The sequence below is a fragment of the Rattus norvegicus genome, chromosome 3 (assembly GCF_021556685.1).
Source record: "Rattus norvegicus strain SHRSP/BbbUtx chromosome 3, alternate assembly SHRSP_T2T, whole genome shotgun sequence".
Lineage (NCBI taxonomy): Eukaryota > Metazoa > Chordata > Mammalia > Rodentia > Muridae > Rattus > Rattus norvegicus.
In genome coordinates, this window is record NC_141536.1 from 13,177,601 (window position 1) to 13,195,030 (window position 17,430).

At 51.0% G+C, this 17,430-nt stretch overlaps 1 protein-coding gene and 1 long non-coding RNA gene across 4 annotated transcripts in view; one reads left to right on the forward strand and one right to left on the reverse strand.

Annotated features, from left to right (window-relative positions):
* The window catches only part of Usp20 (ubiquitin specific peptidase 20), a 33,491-nt gene that overhangs the window by 3,903 nt on the left and 12,158 nt on the right, over nt 1-17,430 (forward strand). The window contains exons 1-11 of one of the 3 annotated variants that reach the window (XM_087652719.1): nt 2,526-2,671; nt 2,914-3,010; nt 5,403-5,498; nt 6,534-6,587; nt 9,079-9,141; nt 9,469-9,600; nt 10,614-10,710; nt 11,115-11,184; nt 12,772-12,885; nt 14,145-14,223; nt 16,823-17,270. In XM_087652719.1, coding sequence (XP_087508845.1) covers nt 5,418-5,498; nt 6,534-6,587; nt 9,079-9,141; nt 9,469-9,600; nt 10,614-10,710; nt 11,115-11,184; nt 12,772-12,885; nt 14,145-14,223; nt 16,823-17,270 — 1,138 coding nt within the window. In that variant the 5' untranslated portion in view covers nt 2,526-2,671; nt 2,914-3,010; nt 5,403-5,417. 3 annotated transcript variants of the gene reach the window in all.
* On the reverse strand, nt 1,467-4,010 carry LOC147995413 (uncharacterized). Its single transcript, XR_015684240.1, has 2 exons — nt 3,850-4,010; nt 1,467-3,679 (listed from the first exon to the last, which is right to left on the reverse strand). It is a non-coding gene; the product is annotated as an uncharacterized LOC147995413 (long non-coding RNA).

Genomic DNA, 17,430 nt, shown 5'->3' on the forward strand with positions numbered 1-17,430 from the left:
TGCCACTGCCGGGGAGGAGCTCAGTCAGGACAATGCTTGTCCAGCAAGTGTGAGGACGGAGCTTAGTCCTCAGAACTCCAGAAGATGTGGGTGTGTGGTATATGCCTACAATCCTGGCACTGGAGAAGGGGAGATTCCTCACCAGCCAGCTTCATCAATGAGCTTCAGGCTCTGTGAGAAAAACTAATTCAGGAAACAAAGCAAATAGCTCCATAGATGTGACATCCAAGGTGGGCCTCTGGCTTCCACACACACAAGCACACGTGCACCCTTACCCCCACCCCAGGTAAGTTTTTTTTTTTTTTCTTTTTTTTTGGAGCTGGGGACTGAACCCAGGGCCTTGCGCTTGGTAGGCAAGCGCTCTACCATTGAGCTAAATCCCCAACCCCCCCAGGTAAGTTCTTAAAAAGACTATCTAATCTGTCCACCATATGCTAGCTTTCTAATTGTTCAGTGATGTTTTGCTCACCTTTTAAGAGAAGAGGGCTGGCTACCTCTCCCTCCTCCCTCCCTTTTCTCTCCCCTTCTCTATGTTCGGGTTTTAGTTTTTGTTTGGGGATTAAAAGTTGTCACCATGCCCAACTTCTCTGGGTTTTGATTGTTTGTTCAGTTGGTTGGTTGATTTCTTTGGTTTGATTTGGTTTTTTTGAGACAGGTTTCTCTGTGTAAGGCTGGCTCTCTTGGACCTCTTATATATCTGAGTTCCGGATTGGCCCGGAACTCAGAGCCGTACCTGCTTCTGCCTCTCGAGTGCTGCGATTCAAGGCGGGGGCCACTACCACCACCACTAGGCTGTTTTTCTTATTCTCTTTTTAATTTTTAATTTAAAAATTTTTTTTCCATGTGGAAAGGTTTAATGAGAGAAGAAGAGTAGAAGAGAAGGGGAGTAAAGGCTGACCATGAGCATGTGGAGGGGAGGGGGAGGGGAACGGGGAGAGAAGGAACTAAGGGGAAGAATAAGGAGCAAGAGAAGAGAGGAAAAAAGCGTGCTTTTTTTATTTTTTAAAGATTTATTTTTATTTATTATTTTTGTTTGTTTGTTTGGAGAAAAAGTTTCACTGTTTATCCTGACTAACCAGAATCCATTTTTGTAGATCAAACTGGTCTCAAACTCAGAGTTTTACCTGCCTCTCCCCTCTTCCCAAACCTCAAGGATTAAAGACATATGCCGCTACTCCTGGCTTTTTGTGTGTGCGTGCGTATGTATGCACACCCATGTGTGCAAGTATGTGTGTGTGTGTGCATTCATGCATGCATGTTTGCATACATCTGTGTGTATGTTTGGACACTCTTAGGTAGATGTAGCATTCCTCTGGAGCTGGAGTGATAGGTGGCTGAGAGCCACTGTTGTGAGTGTTGGAACTGAACTCAGGATTTTTGGAAAAGCAGCAAGGGTTCTTAATGGCTAAGACATATCCCTAGCCTCTGTCTGTCTGTCTGCCTGTCTGTCTATTTTTGAGGCAGGATTTCGATATTAATCCGGCTGGCCTGGAATTTGCAATGTAGACCAGGCTGCCGTTGAAGTCACAAAGAATCTACCAGCCTCTACTTCCCAAATGCTGGGATTAAAGCATGTGCCGCTATGCCCAGTTTTACACAGTGTTGGGACTCAAACCCAGGGCTTCAGGCATGCCAGGCAAGCATGTGTATCCTGTGCCAGCTGAGCCATAACTCTTGCCCTCTCGGCTGGGTTTTTGGTTGTTTTTTTTTTTTTTCTTTTGCTCTTCTCTATAGCTCAGACAGACCTGAAACTCAAAATCCTCCTGCCTTAGTAACCCGAGTGCTGAGGTGATAGGCGTGCGCCATCACTTGTGGGGTGACTCTCATTTAAACTTCCTCGTGTGCGGCTGTGGACCGCATGCCCATCCTCCATACCAGATGCCATAGTAACGACCAACAGGTGCTAGCAACAGATGCAGTGGGGTTGCAGGATCTGTGAACGAAGCAGCCCGATGTGGCCAGGAAAGGCCAAGCTCCTCATGTCGGCTCTGTTGGACAGTTTGCCCGATGACTAAGCCCGGTTCCATGCTGACCTGTGTGTTGATGAAGCTGACCACCAGGCAAGCAGCCAGGTGCTCGGCCATGGACAAACTCAATGAAGCCTCTCCTGTCTCTTCTAGAGTAGCTTCTGAGGCTTCTTAGCCACTGGGCTTTTATTCTCCTATGGGGCCTGGGGCAGGAGGTGAGTTTGAAACCAGCTTGGTCTGTACAGTGAATTCTAGGTCAACCTAGGCTACATAGTGAGACTTTGTATGACAAAAAAAACTGTCATTGCCCTTCAGTTCTGATCGCCAGAATCATAACCAGGCTCCCCAAACCTCATGTCATCCCTCTGGAATGGTGGTACTGTGACAAGAGCTCTAAACCCCACCCCTGCCCAAAATAACCCTGGGCCAGTGCCAGCAGGCACTTGGCCTCCCGACTGAGGAACAAAACCTGACTTCAAGTTAGGTTTGGAATTTAGAACTTTGAACCCTGTTGTTGTCATGTGGCCATTTTAAAAGTTACCTTCTAACTGCCCCTCCCTCTTTGAACTGCCCGCATCTGGGAGACTGTGGTCCACCCTAGGGAGGGAAGAGGCAACTCAGTCAGTCAACTTGTAGTGTTGTAGCCCCTGGTGGCTGAAGACTTGGTGCTCTGAGCAGCTCAGGGTTTTGGAAAGGCTTAAAAGGTGATCCGCGGGACTCGGGACTCGGTGGCAAGCACAGAGATGTCAAGTGTTCTTGTCCAGAAGGCCATCTGCCAGTTCAATACCTTTCCTAGAAGCAGGGTGTCGCTGTGCATGAGGAACGCAAAGCCTGTGGAATTGTCAGATAGCCCGTTATGCATGACTTCCCCTAGGAGGCATGGGGATGGTTTCATCTGAGCAATTTTTGAAGTAGATTCTGTACAAAATGTTCTGTTTACCCCCAGGTGCCTTGTCGGAGGCTTTACTGCCGAGCCCCTTGTCAGCCGGTCACTGTCCACAGAAAATGTACACATCGGCCTCCTCTGTGTGCTGCTGAGTCAGGTAGGCCCACCTCCTCCTCTAAGATGCACCCCTCAAGTGCTGCCGGGAGGTGGGGTAGGGGGGAGTAGCAGGCTCTCCAGAAGGCCACCGGATTATACTTACAGCTGCTTTTGCTAATGACATGTGACTCTTGTGCTGGGCATTTGCCATTTGAGACGGAAGAGGGTGAAGCCTCAGGGGCCCCGGAACCCACTGAATAAAAGGTGGCGGGGTGGAGTTCACAGCGAAGCTTTGCCTTTGTTCGCTTTTTCTATGAATCAGAGAGCCAGGGCCAGCACAGTGGCTCTGCGGGCCAAGTCACCCGAGTTCCCACCTGGGGACCCACGCGGTGCAAGGAGAGAAACTCAAAGTGAGCAAGGGAGTGAGGCCTGACGCCTGTGGCCTGCCTTTCGGCCCTCACTCTGAGATGGCTGTTGGCAAGACTTGACACAGAAGAACCCTCTCTTGCTCTGTGCTGCTGTCACCATCACAGCAGCTGAGGTGACAGGAAGGAAGGGCTTTTACTGAGCTGTTCGGCATGGTGCCTGGCTGAGCCCGTGCGTGGGAGCTTCACCCAGGGTATCTGGCTGTCCACGAGGTTGCTCTTAGCTCCACGTGCGTCTTTGGTTGATCTGAACCTTTTCTGGCAGCGGGCTGAGCCAGAGTCAGTGTCAGCTTCCCAAACCGAGTCTGCTGAAATGGTGGAATACTGAGTGAGGCGGTATTCTGTGGGCTTTCTGTTATTTATTTTTAATTGTTTCTTTCTCCCTCCCCCTCCTTCCTTCCTTCCTTCTTTATTTCCCTCCCTTTCTTTTGAGACAGTGTTTCTCTGTGTAGCCCTGGCTGGCCCTAGAACTCACTCTGTAGCCCAGGCTGGCCTCCAGTCGTAGTGATCATAGAGATTTACTGGCCTCTGTTTTATTTTGTTGGTTTTTCGGCACAGGGTTTCTCTGTGTAGCCCTGGCTGTCCTGGAACTCAGAGATCCGCTGCCTCTTCCTCCAGTGCTGGGATTTAAGGCGTGCACTACTCTTGCCCAGCAAGCAGCCAGTGCTCTTAACTGCTGAGTCATTTCTCCAGCCCCTTTAACTCCTGATGATCCTCCTGCTTCCCAAGTGCTGGATTACACAGACCTGGCATCTCCTTTTAAAATAACCAGATTCCCAGAATTTTGCAAACATGTGCTAGAATGTCCTGTGTTCCCTTCCCAGCCTGCCCAGTGTAGCACATGTGCCAAGTGACCAGATCATAGCCTGGGTGGTCACCGTGCAACCCCTCCTTCAGGAAAGCATTGGTTTTTCCCATATGATTTCCCTTTTTCTCTCCTTTTTTTCTTTAAATGTATTTATTTTATGTATATAAGTACACTGTAGCTGTCTTCAGACACACCAGAAGAGGGCATCAGACCTCATTACAGATGGTTGTGAGCCACTGTGGTTGCTGGGAATTGAACTCAGGACCTCTGGAAGCAGTCAGTGCTCTTAACCTCTGAGCCATCTCTCCAGCCCTGGCTCTTTCCTTTTCTGATTTAAACACAAAGAAACAAAGGACTGGAGGTTGAGAGGGGAGACAGTATTTGGGATGAAAATAATTTAGGAAAAAGAATAAACAGAAGAACATCACATCTGTCAGATGTGGAGGGACTTCGCTACTCTGCACTAGGACTTGTAGAATATCCCAGTTTGCTTTTCTCATGAGTGTCACTTAAACTGAAGCAGCAAAGTTTTTTCTATCCTTTGACATCTGTCTGTCACCCAGATCCCCTGCTGGTGACACTTTGGTGACCTCTTTCACCCTGCTTCCTGGACAAGTAGTCTGTCAGTGCTCAGCCACTTCAGTCATTGTCCACAGAGGTTCCTGAAGGCAGTGCACTTTGGTATGCGACCTATAGTTATGATTCTTCTGAGACTGTGGCTTCAGGACCCTCAGACTCCCTGACCAGAGAAGGCAGCATGGAGAGTCAACCATACCTCTGCCTGTCCACTTGGTGGAGTTGACCTCTTTCTAAAACACCTGAATCCCAGGGGGTTGGGGATTTAGCTCAGTGGTAGAGCGCTTGTCTAGCAAGGCCCTGGGTTTGGTTCTCAGCTCTGGAAAAACAACAACAACAACAACAACAACAACAACAACAACAACAACAAAAAACACCTGAATCCCACCTCCCGCCCACATCTGGAAAAGTGGTTTGGAGTTCCTGAGGGATGGGCAGGACTCCAATGTCTCTCCACCAGCGAGTCTAAGCCTCACACCTAGCATGGTCCAGTACATTGTCTGCTGAGCCGAGTCCAGCTCTGACACCCTTTACCCTTGTGGACCCTCAGACCAAGCCAACCATGCCATGCCAGGAACCTCTCATCCCCTGTGGTCTCATCAAAACGGGCTGCTGTTAACTTAGGATTGCTCTGTTCCTTACAGGGGAGGCTGGCCAGAATGGGGGACGCCAGAGACATCTGCCCTCACCTGGACTCCATAGGGGAGGTGACCAAAGAGGACTTGCTGCTTAAATCTAAGGTAGAGGAACAGTCCTCAGGTACTAGCGCCCAGCCTAGGGCTGTCATGTGCTCGGGGACCTTTATGAGGCAGGGCAGTATCGCCCTGCCCCCAGCTCTGCAGAGCCTTCTCTATGTAATGGCCCTGCTGGCACCTGCTCTGAAGCTTTCTTCCAGACATTGGGTCCTGCTACCATTAATCAGTTTAGAGAAAACCCCCTGAGGGCCACTAATGGCTCCATCCATTTCCACTGGCTGGGTACACAGCCTTCCTAAGGCAGCGAAGAGCGCACAGAGGTGGTTCTTGGTTTGTTTGTTTTTTTTTTTTTTTTTTTCCTGCACTCTGGGCAAGTGCAGTGCTGCCTAGCCACACCCTAGCCTTCCATGTGTACAGATGTAGACCCTGCGTTGCTTGGGGCATCTGCAGGGGAAGATGAGCTTCCTCCCTAAGTCACACATAGCCACTGTTGTCTTCTGATTGCTGAGTTGAAATTCTGTAAAAAGTCCAAGGACTGAGGATGTAACTCCATGCTGGAGGGAAAGCAAGGCCCTAGGCTGTCAGCTCTTGGGAAGCAGAGACAGGTAGATCTTTAGGAGTTCCAGGTCAGCCTGATCTACAGAGCGAGTTTCAGGCCAGCCCCGGCTACATAGTGAGTCCCTGTCTCAAAATAAAACAAAGGAAGTGAGCAGCCTAGAAAGTTTTTCTTCAAATGAGCAGGAAGTAGGGAATCTGAGTGTGAGGATCAGCTGGGTCTGTCTTCAGCCTCTCTCTGGATACCCAGAGATTTCCAGAATAAGGCCAGTGTGTTTAATAAGCCTCTGAGGGAAGGTGGGGCTCAATGGGAGTGGTCTGCTTGCTAGTCCTTTTAAGGTTTAGCTGGGGTGATCTGAAATACCTTTACAGACATGCTATTTAAAAACCCACTCAGATGCAGTACAGAAAAGGCCTCTGAAGCCAAGGCCTTTGGGGTTAGTGAGTTGCGGCTGACAGGAGAGGATGCCCTGTGCTTCCCTCCCTAGGCCACTTACACCCTTCTCTCCTACCACTCTCCCACAGGGGACCTGCCAGTCCTGTGGTGTTGCTGGACCTAACCTATGGGCTTGCCTCCAGGTAAAGGAGCCTCACATTCCAGGGGTGGGCCCAAGCTGAACTCTGGCCCCAATACCTATCCCCAGTGGCTATTACTTCAAGTTCAGGCTCCAGAGATAGTCCCCAGAATGGCTATTTTGGCAGCCATGAAGAGAGACAAGAGAAAACATCAAACTGGAGGACTCCGGGCCAGGTGGTTCTGTCTTCATGAACTCTGCTTGTGTCTGCCCGCTACACCCATGTGGAGTCTTGGCTGGGGCCTGGCCTTCCTCACAGCAGCAGTGGCTCTCAGACCTCACTTTCCTGTGTGTAAACTAGGGGTAGTCACACTGTCCACAGGCCCTCCAATGGGAAGAGGATAGAATGAGCAGACAGGTGCCTGTACTAGGCTCATGCAGTATCTCCTCAGCATCTAGGGGATTCCTTAGTGCCCTGGTTGTGGCTCATCAGAGTGGAGGACACAGGTGTGCTGGCATGTGGCTTTACGTTTTGAGACAAGCTTGGTCTGCATAGCGAGTTCCAGGATAGCCAGGGCTACATGGAAAGAACAAGAGAGAGGTAGGAGGGAGGGAGGGAGGGAGGGAGGAAGGAAAGAAGGAAGGAAAGAAGGAAAGAAGGAAGGAAAGAAAAAAGAGTCAAGATTGGTGTATCAAGATGTGCTTGCTGCTTTTCTCTAGAGCACAGAATTTCAAGTATTTTTCACTTTTCTCTGTATTATAAGTAGTATTATGTTTTTCTATAAATACGTGATATATTTTCAGACGAGCCCCTGACTCATGCACACATTAGATTCCTTGGTCTGTCGTGGTATATTTTATAATCATACTAAAAAATGCTATTCAAGGGCTGGAGAGATGGCTCAGGGGTTAAGAGTACTGACTGCTCTTCCAGAGGTCCTGAGTTCAATTCCCAGCAACTACATGGTGGCTCGCAACCATCTGTAACAGATCCTGGTGTATCTCAAGACAGCTACAATGTACTCATATACATTAAATAAATAAAATATTTTAAAAAATGCTATTCAAAATTTCTTTTTAAAAGGCCATGTGTGGTGGTACATACCTTTAATCCTTCTACTCAAGAGGCAAAGGCAAGAATATTTCTGTGAGTTGAAGGCCAGCTTGGTATATTCTAGGACAGTCAGGGCTGCACAGAGAGACCCTGTTTTTTAAAACAAAACAAAAAATTATTAATAAATAAAAATCATCATCATCATCATCATCATCATCATCATCATCAACGGTTTCTCTTGGAACTGTCCTGGAACTTATTTTGTAGACCAAACTGACATCAAACCCACAGATCTGTCTCTGCCTCCCAAGTGCTAGAATTAAAGGCATGTGATATCACACCATGACAAAAAAACCATGTATGTATGTATTTATTTATTTATTTACTTACTTATTTTTAATTTAGAGTCAGGATCTTTCTACATGGCCCTGAAGTCCTGGAACTCACTGTGTAAATCAGGCTGCCCTTGAACTCACAGAGATCAACCTGCCTCCTGAGTTGTTAGGATTAAAGGCTAGGGCCACCACCCTCAGAGGAAAAAAATCTGCAAAAATAAAAAAACTCCAGGAAGCTGGGTGGGATGATGCATCCTGTAGTCATAGTTTGTGACAGGCAGAAGCAGGAGGATTGTCACAGGTTCCCAGTCAGCCTGATCTACACGGCCTCCCTGGGTTACCTGGCATACCTTGTCTTAAAAAATAAGTCAAGCAGAAACCCAGCAACAGAGCCAGAAAGATGATGTTAGGAGGTGACAGCACCAAGTCAGTCTTTGCACAGGTTACAAGGCCCAGTTGTGCCCTGGCCTGTCACTCAGGATGAACATCATAGAGTTCCAGGTACCCAGGAGACAGCCAGAAGTGCTCACAGGAACTTGCTACTATTTCATGGCAACCCTTGGTCCTCCAGAGGGTAGAACCTGAAACAGGAATGCTATGCTGTGACCATGGTCACAACCAAAGATTATCCTCCTGGACTGTCTCTCCATGACACCAGGCACTCACAGAGAAGGGGGAGCATGGTGGCCACTGTCTTCCAAACTGGCATAAGGTCCATGATGGACACCCTGAGCCTGGCTTTGGGAGGAGGGCAGATCTGGGAGAGACACATGAGGCCAACGGCAGGCTCAGAGGTGAGCAGGCCCTGTCTTGAGACATTGGGTTGTGTTGGGCTCCAACCGCCGCTGCCCCGTGTTTTGAATACCTACTGCCCATTCAGTGTCTCTCGCACAGCCCAGGAGACTTGTTCCTGGCTCATGGAGTAAAGGAGCAGGTTCTGGCCCCAGCCATCTGGGCAGTGTCTACATCACTCCATGCGGGGTCACATTTTTTTGGTGGCCACCCTCCTCTTTGGTCGCATAGGCCCATGCTATTTTAGGGGTGGGAGACATTCAGTCACACATTGGATATCAGCAAGTCATACTGCCTTGGGCTAGAGTTAGCACTCACTACTGGCACTGTCCCTTCTGTGGGCCCTGGTCCACTCTCACTGCCTCTCTTCCCAGGTCACCTGCCCCTATGTTGGCTGTGGAGAGTCTTTTGCTGACCATAGCAGCATTCATGCACAGGTGGGTGTGGTGGCTGGGAAACCCAGGGCACAGCCCTTACCAGCAGCCTCCTAGCTCCATCTCCCCACCCTAGGCCTTGGTGACTGGGTCTAGAAGGAAGAGCGGTCTTAGTCACAGTCCCCCAGCACAGTCACTGCAGAGCCGACAAGAGGAAAGCAGGCACAACCCCCACACTAGCCCTGGCTGTGTGGATGGCCGCCCTGGTAGATGATGAACTAACCCTGGCCAGGGCTGGGAGGCGGGGCTTGCTGGGAGGCGGGGCTTGCTGCGTCAGGACACCTGCTTGGCCAGGTTGCCTTTGACCTTGTTTTGGATCTTACCGTCCAGGTGAAAAGGCACAACCTGACTGTGAACCTGACTACGTTACGGGTGTGGTGCTACGCCTGTGAGCGGGAAGTCTTTCTGGAGCAGCGCCTGGCAGTCCACCTGCCCAGCTCCTCAGCCAGGCTCTCAGAGCAGGTACACAGCGAAGAGCTCAGGCTGCTTGTTGACAAGTGTTCAGATGGGTCGTATGACCCGAGCCAAGGAATCGAAGGTCACAGGTAGTCCCTGTCAGTCCCCCATCTGAAGTCTATCCTGAGGAATCTGAGAGGAGTGGCTGCAGCATGCTCCTTTGTGGAAACCACTGGGAGAGCACGGGCCCTGCATCAGCAGAGTGCTGGGCACCCTTCTGGATGGTTGTCTCAGCCCTTGATAGCGGCCAGCACATCCATTGTCAGGCTGGGCAAGCAACCCTGGGAGACCAGGCTGCCGTGTGTGTGGACAGACACAAGTGGTGTATCGGTGTATGGGTGGGTGGAAGAGGTTTGGATGTGCAAGTGGGGGTGTGTGTGTTGCTCTGATGTCTGCCGGCTGAGACAACTTGTTGTAGCTCTTTAGTGAAAACATTTATTGTATGCAGTGACTAGGAGATATTCGTGAAGTCTTTTATTTCTAATTTTTAAAAAGAGGGGAGAAAAGATTGAATTTTTCTTCTGTGTAAGCACGAATGTTTGTGCACCCTCATTCAGGAGCTCGAGGAGACAAGAGAAAGTTTCAGGTCCCCTGCAGCTGGGTAGGCAGTTGTGACCCTCCTGATGTGAGTCCTCTGCAGAAGAAAAGTGTGTTTTCCTAACCACTGAGATGGCTCTCTGGCCTGGAAGTTCTCCAGGCTGTAACGTTGTATGCCTTCCACTGTTGTGTGTCAGGTGGTTAGAGTAGACAGATGTATGTAGTAGTTGGTAGTGGCTCGCTCAGGAAACTGGGATTGCCTGGCTTTCCTTTGTTCCTCTCCTGCCACCCAAGCCTTCTAAAGGAAGCAGCAGCTCCTGCAAAGGAAAGGCAAGTCCCAGAGCGCCCAGGGCAAGGCCCTCATCCCCTGCTGCCTGATGGGCTTCACGTTGTTGGGCTCACTCTGTGCACTCTCCTCGGGAGGTGAGTACATCCGGTCCCCCTCTTCACCCCAGTTTCCTCTCTCTGGGTCTTTAATGCAGGACTCCCCACCACCCTGCCACCCTCTGAAAGCTGTCCCTATTGCCGTGGCTGATGAGGGAGAGTCTGAGTCTGAGGACGATGACCTGAAGCCTCGAGGTAATGGGAGTCTTGGTCAGGCTGGGCATGGAAAGCACCAGGATCTTGTCTCTGTTCTCCAGCTGCCTTGGCACAGTGGGCAGGTGGCAGGCACATAGACTGTGCTGTCCCTGGAGATGAGGTCATCCCTCTCTCAGCTGTGGCACGCTGGTCAGAGGCCTTGTGCGTGTGACCTCCTTGTCTGTGTTGTTTGGAGCCTGAGCAGGGCAGAGTAGCCAAGGGGCCATTTATTTGGCGCACACAGCCCTGCTTAGGTGTTCCGAGTAGCAGCCCTGCTGACTTCTTGGGAGGTCCTTGTGTTGTGACCTAGTAGGGATGGGGGTATAGAGAGCTCAGTGGAGGAGACTTATGAAGTCCCTCTCCTGGACAGGATTCTCAGCCCTTCTCCTCCATGTTGCTTTTAGGCCTCACAGGCATGAAGAACCTGGGGAACTCCTGTTACATGAATGCTGCCCTGCAGGCCTTGTCCAATTGGTAGGTTGTCATCTCCTGAGGGATGGGCAGGAGCTGTCCCTGGCAAAACCTAGCAGCAGCCTCCCTCCTGGGTGGTACACATTGGCCACAGACATTCTATAAGACACACCTCAAACCCAAAGGCAGGCGTGCTGGGTGACTGCCGCCCCTCTGAGCCTCACGTCAGCACTCAGATGGAGGAGGAAGCATGATAGGCAGGGGGTAGCTCACTGGTGGGGAGTTTGCAGAGCATGCGCAGTGCCCTGGGTTTCACCCGCAGCACCATGTACATAAGACCTATCTGCAAGAAGGTAAATTCAGTGTAGCCCAGTCACGTGGGGGAATGGAGGCCGATAGTTCCTGAAGTGAGTGGTGCAGAATCAGGCTGGTAGAAAGAGCGTGCCAGGTGGGGTGTAGGCCTGTTCAGTGGGGGCCTCTACACAGTTGTGATTGAGAGTGTATGTGTTGTTTCATACATGTACACACACACACACACACACACACACACACACACACACACAACTGACACAGCATCGATAAAGTGTACCCAGCAGTCCTCCCCTTCTTCCTATGTAAGCTGTATGTTAGCACACAGGACACACAGGAAGGAGGGAAAAGGGAACAGATATGAATACCTAGAAACATCTGGAAGGACAGCCCCCAAAGGTTCACAATGGCTGTCTCATGGTAATATGGTCAGTTGGTATTTGCATATGTGTGTGTGTGTGTGTGTGTGTGTGTGTGTGTGTGTGTGTGTGTGTGTGTGTGAATATGTGGTTTCTTGCAGTGTGATAACTTCTAAAAATATGCAGAGTTGAGGGGAGTTGAGGAGGTGACCTCCTGCCTGACAAGTCCTGCAGTGTGGGCACTGTAGGGAGCAGGGCAGCTCCACCCTGTTCATTCACAGGGTCCCAGCCTATGGCAGAAGCTTCCGTCTGACTCAGGAGAGAGGAATTTTTGTTTCCTATAGCTGGCAAGGCCTTCCTGTTTCTCAGTTCTGGAAGCCCACTCTAGCAGTTTCTTACCTGACCCTTCTCTCTCTGTAGGTAGCCATGCGTTCGTGAGGTCTTTTCCTCCATGCACATGTCTGGTGTTACCCTGTGTGTCCAAAATTCCTCTGTAACAACACCAGCCTTTCATCTGATACCTACTTAAGGGTCCTGTCTCTTAGAACTTTAGTGTGAATTTGGGGGCTTCTAATAATCTGCAGGGAGTTCTGGGTGAGGTGGCCCTATCTTCTATGGCTGTTTCCACCTTCTTTTGCTCACTTTGCTCCTTAAAAAAAGATATCCTGGGGGTTGGGGATTTAGCTCAGTGGTAGAGCGCTTGCCTAGCAAGCACAAGGCCCTGGGTTCGGTCCCCAGCTCCCCCCCCCCAAAAAAAAGATATCCTATTTATTTACTTTAGTGTATATGTGCGGTATGGGTGGAGTCAGGGACAACCTTACGAGCTGGCTGTTTCCTTCCACCATTCAGGCCCAGGGATCAAACTTGAGTCGTCAGGCTCAGTGGCAGGCACCTTTCCTTGCTGAGTCATCTCTAGCTTCTCGTAAATAACACCATGTTCCTCCCATTTCTTTTCTGTCCTGGCTCTCCATCCCCAACCTAGCCCCCCACTCACCCAGTTCTTCCTGGAGTGTGGTGGCCTGGTGCGAACAGACAAGAAGCCAGCCTTGTGCAAAAGTTACCAGAAGTTGATCTCTGAGGTCTGGCACAAGAAACGGTGAGTGTCTGAATCTGACCTGGGATAGATGTGTTGGGCAAGACCGCCTGTCCTCTCTGTGGAGCACTTCCTCTGGGTTCCTCCCCAGCGAAGCCGTACTGCATGTCTAGTTGTACCTACTTCCTTTTGTGAGGGGAGACAGAGAACCATTCCCAGCTGCAGAGCCTCTGACAGCGGAGCCAGGGTCTGAGCTGACGCAAGCCTGGGCGGCAGCTATTCTGACAAATGTCTCTCCTGAGGCCTGGAGACCATCTTGCCAGTGTCGGGTCTCGGCTGAGGCTGTAGTTGGGGGTGGGTACTTGTACAGGGGTGTTGGGTGCCTGCCAAGCCAGGGTTGTGGCAGAGTGAAGTGAATTTAAAGATGAGGATTGGGTTGGGGATTTAGCTCAGTGGTAGAGTGCTTGCTCCCTGGGTTCGGTCCCCAGCTCCGAAAAAAAGAAAAAAAAAAAAAAAAGATGAGGATTGTGGCTGGGTCTCCTCTGGGCCAATGGAAGGTAAAGCAATTGCTTACACACACTCCTTACTTCCCTCTCTGTTTCTGCTTCAGTCCTGACCTGGCTTTTTTAGCCTTTCCCTGAAGGCTCCTTCACTTTCTGACCTCCCTCACTGGGCCTGCCTGCTTTCTGAGTCCCTGACTCAGGACCAGCTCTCCCCTCTTCCTCCCGCCCCTGCGCAAAGGTCTACAGTACTCCTGCCCAGTCCCTTTTCTCCCAGACTGTAACAAAGCGGACCTCAGGCTCCCATAAGCAAGCAAACCAAAAGAGCAGATGTAAAAACAAGAAAGAGTGGAGTTGGGGGTGCATGAACATGAGCCACAGGCACGCACTAGGTTGGCAGTGGGCTAAGGGACTGATGGTGCGCTGTTCCCTGGGTCCCTGCGTGCATCTTAGCCTGCTTTTCTAGGGAGGGACACTGCTATGGTCCCGTGCAGCACTTGTGGACGGGGACATCTTGGTGATAGTATTTCATTGTACTTTTGTGAAGTTTTAGGTTTTCAGCAATAAATACATATTGTTCCTAATGAGGAACATTTTACAGTGAGATTAAGTAAGCACACTACCCCCTGGGACCTCTGTTCGCTCAGGCAGCACTGGTGTCTTGCTTCTGGATGTGGATGCTAGGGACTTGTCTCCTGCCTAGTGGGGCCAGTGGAGTGGTGGGAACAGCCTCTGTGGGGTCTGGGCTGCCTGCCCTCTTGCCTTTCCAAACGGTGAAGCTTAAGGCTGGCCACCTAGATAGCAGGTTTGCTCTCCCCACAGGCCAAGCTATGTGGTCCCCACCAGCCTATCCCATGGGATCAAGTTGGTCAACCCGATGTTCCGAGGCTATGCCCAGCAGGTAAGCTACTTGGGACACTGGCCCAACCTGAGCAGACAGTGGCAGAGAGGCCAGACATCTGTTGTCAGAGCCCTTTTTACTCATGGGGATTGGAGGTATTCCAGTAACCTACTGGTCTTTAGCACCACTTTACAGACAAGGAAACTGAGGTTTAAAGGACCACAGCACCCATGCCAGCCACATAGCCAGTAAGCAGTGGAGAGAGCTTCAGGCACCCTCTGCAGCATTCCTGCCCCTCAGCTCATGGCAGCTTCCAAGGAGGTTTTTCTTATTAATTTATAAGTTACTTATTTGTGTGTGAGTGTGTGCAGTGTGTATGTGTGTGTGTGTGTTGTGTGTGAGTGAGTGTGTGTGTTTTGTGTGAGTGTGTGTGTGAGTGTGTGTGAGTGAGTGTGTTGTGTGTGAGTGTGTGTGAGTGTGTGTGAGTGTGTGAGAATGTGTGTGAGTGTGTGAGTGTGTGTGTGTGTGTGTGTGTGTGTGTGTGTGTGTGTGTGTAAAAGCTGATGTTGGATATATTTCCTTAGTCACTCCCCACCTTATTTTTCTGGGACAAGATCGCTTAGCAACTGGGAACACACGATTAGGCTAGACATACTGACCAGGACCCTCTTGCCTCTGCCTCCCTGCTCTGGGATTGTAGGCATGCTGCACTATGCCCCACTTTCTTGTAGGCCTGGCTGTCAGAGCTGGGCCCTCGGGTTACACTGCAAACACTTCACCTACAGCACCATCCTTTCCTTTCTTCAGTCGGGAGGAGATTTGTTTGTTTTGTTGCTGCATGATCTTTGTTGGTTGGTTTGGTGTTTCCAGACAGAGTTTCTCTGTGTAAGGCCATCCTAGAACTCACTCTGTAGACCAGGCTCCTCCTCCTGCCTCTGCCTCCCTAGTGCTGGGATTAAAGGCGTGTGTCACCACTAGTGGAAACTTTTTAAAAAACAGGGCCTTACTATATAAATCTGGTTTTCTTGGAACTCACTATATAGAGCAGGCTGGTCCTGTTTAGAAAATCATGCACTAGGCATGGTGGCACACACCTTTGGTCCCAGCACTCGGGGGGTAGAGGCAGGTAGGGCTCTGGAGTCTGGGGCCAAACACTGAGCTTCCTAGAAGCCACAAAAGTAAAGACATTATGAAACCAAGCACGTGTCATTTAAGTTCCTCAACTCATGCAGAGCCCACAGGGCCTGCTGTGGGTAGGGACTCACAGGCAAACCTGTAGTAAGGGCTGGACCTGTTGGGGTCACCTCTTCTGCTTATATGTTGGCCCCTCAGGTGCAGGGGAGGCACTGGGACTGCCTTCTCTTTCATCTGCCGCCCAATCCAGTCTGGGGTCCCCTGAGAAAGTCAGAGCTGCCTCTACTTCCTGTTCTGTGAAGTGGTAACCCCATTGACCTGGGCTGGTTGTCTACCAGAAGGGACAGTGTCACTGGTGAGCAAGGCTCAGAGACACTATTTATCTAGGTCACACAGCACATGGTGGTAGGGAGCGGGGTTTGGGGGTTGAGCTTAGCCCTTACCACGAAGTGGCCCTTATTCCAGACAGAGCTGTACTGTCTTCAGGCAGGGTGGACACCATCTGGTGGTGCTGCTTGGCTGTTGGTGACATCCATCTGGATTCCAGCAGAAACTGCTTCTCTTGGTCCTTACATTTTCCTGTGGACATTAGACATTCCGAGTCTAAAGCCAGGCACAGCTCTGGGCCTCTCTTGGTGGCCATAGGCTTCCGTGTGCTTCCACATGGCTTGAGAACTCTTGTAAAAGGAAGGAGCAGTGGTAGATAGCTGAGAGGATTTGTCTCCACTCAGTCCTGACCTCTCCCGGGGACTTCTATCCAAGGTGAAACCTCAGGGCGGCTGCCTAGGAGTCCACTTCTCTCATGTGCTCCAGGGAGGCTTGGAGCCCATGTCTGCCAGTGTCCTGAGCCCTTGAGGTCAGCTGCCATCACCACCTCAGTAGGATGGCTCTACTGGCAGGCCACCTCCTAGCTTCCTGCAGGACTGAATTAGGTACTGGGTCCTCAAAATGACACCATATTTGTAGGAGAAGCTACTTAGTCCATGTCCTACCCATGTGAGTCAGGAGAGTGGGACTCTGCATCCAGGGCCTCTCCTGCCACTGTGTCACACACAGGGTGTGGCATGTGAGCAGGCAGGAAGATGCAACAGTAGAGGAGGGATCAGCGTGGCTGCCTGTGTTGGGTGGCATTGTCAGTGCAGTCCTCTTGACAGGTCTGGCTTTCAGTGTCCTGCACTTTCATCCTCTGGGGTCCCTGCTGCCCTGCTGACCCCTGCTTAAGGAAGAAGGATACTTCAGTGGCTAGATGTGGCTGCTTATCTCTCTTCCAACACTGTAGAATCAGAGTTGGAATTGGTCTTGTGGTTTACACCCAGGTCCCCTGGCTGCGTGACCTGGGAGGAGTCCTGTAGTATCTCTGAACCGAGATTGGGAGGGAACCAGAGCAGAACTATGGTGGAAACTGCCTCAGGGGACTAAGCTGCTTGTCTGCACTGTGTCCGCCAGGACCTTGTGGGTAGAAGCAGCAGTGCCCATGGCGGCTCTTTATCCCTGGAGAGCCCCCATGACATAATCCTGGTTGCAGGACACCCAGGAGTTCCTACGCTGCCTGATGGACCAGCTTCACGAGGAGCTCAAGGAGCCCATGGTAGCTGCTGTGGCAGCTCTCACTGATGCTCGGGACTCAGATTCCAGTGACACAGATGAGAGGCGTGATGGCGACCGGAGCCCTTCAGAGGACGAGTTTCTGTCCTGTGACTCGAGCAGTGACAGGGGTGAGGGTGATGGGCAGGGCCGTGGTGGAGGCAGCTCAAAGGCTGAGATGGAGCTGCTGATCTCAGACGAGGCGGGCCGAGCCATCTCTGAGAAAGAGCGAATGAAGGACCGCAAGTTCTCCTGGGGCCAGCAGCGCACCAACTCGGAGCAAGTGGATGAGGACGCTGATGTGGACACAGCCATGGCCTCCCTTGACGAACAATCTAGAGAGGCCCAGCCACCGTCACCAAGGCCTACCAGCCCCTGCCAGACCCCAGGTATCAGTCAGCCATGTCACTGGTTGGGCCACTGGGAAGTGACAGACTGTAAGCCCTGTGTCTGTTGCCTGCCTAGCACTAACATGCACTAGCTAGAGGGTGGGCGGCTTAGCCCCTGAACCCTCCTCACAGGCTGGGAACAGCCTCCGTGCTCGGTTAA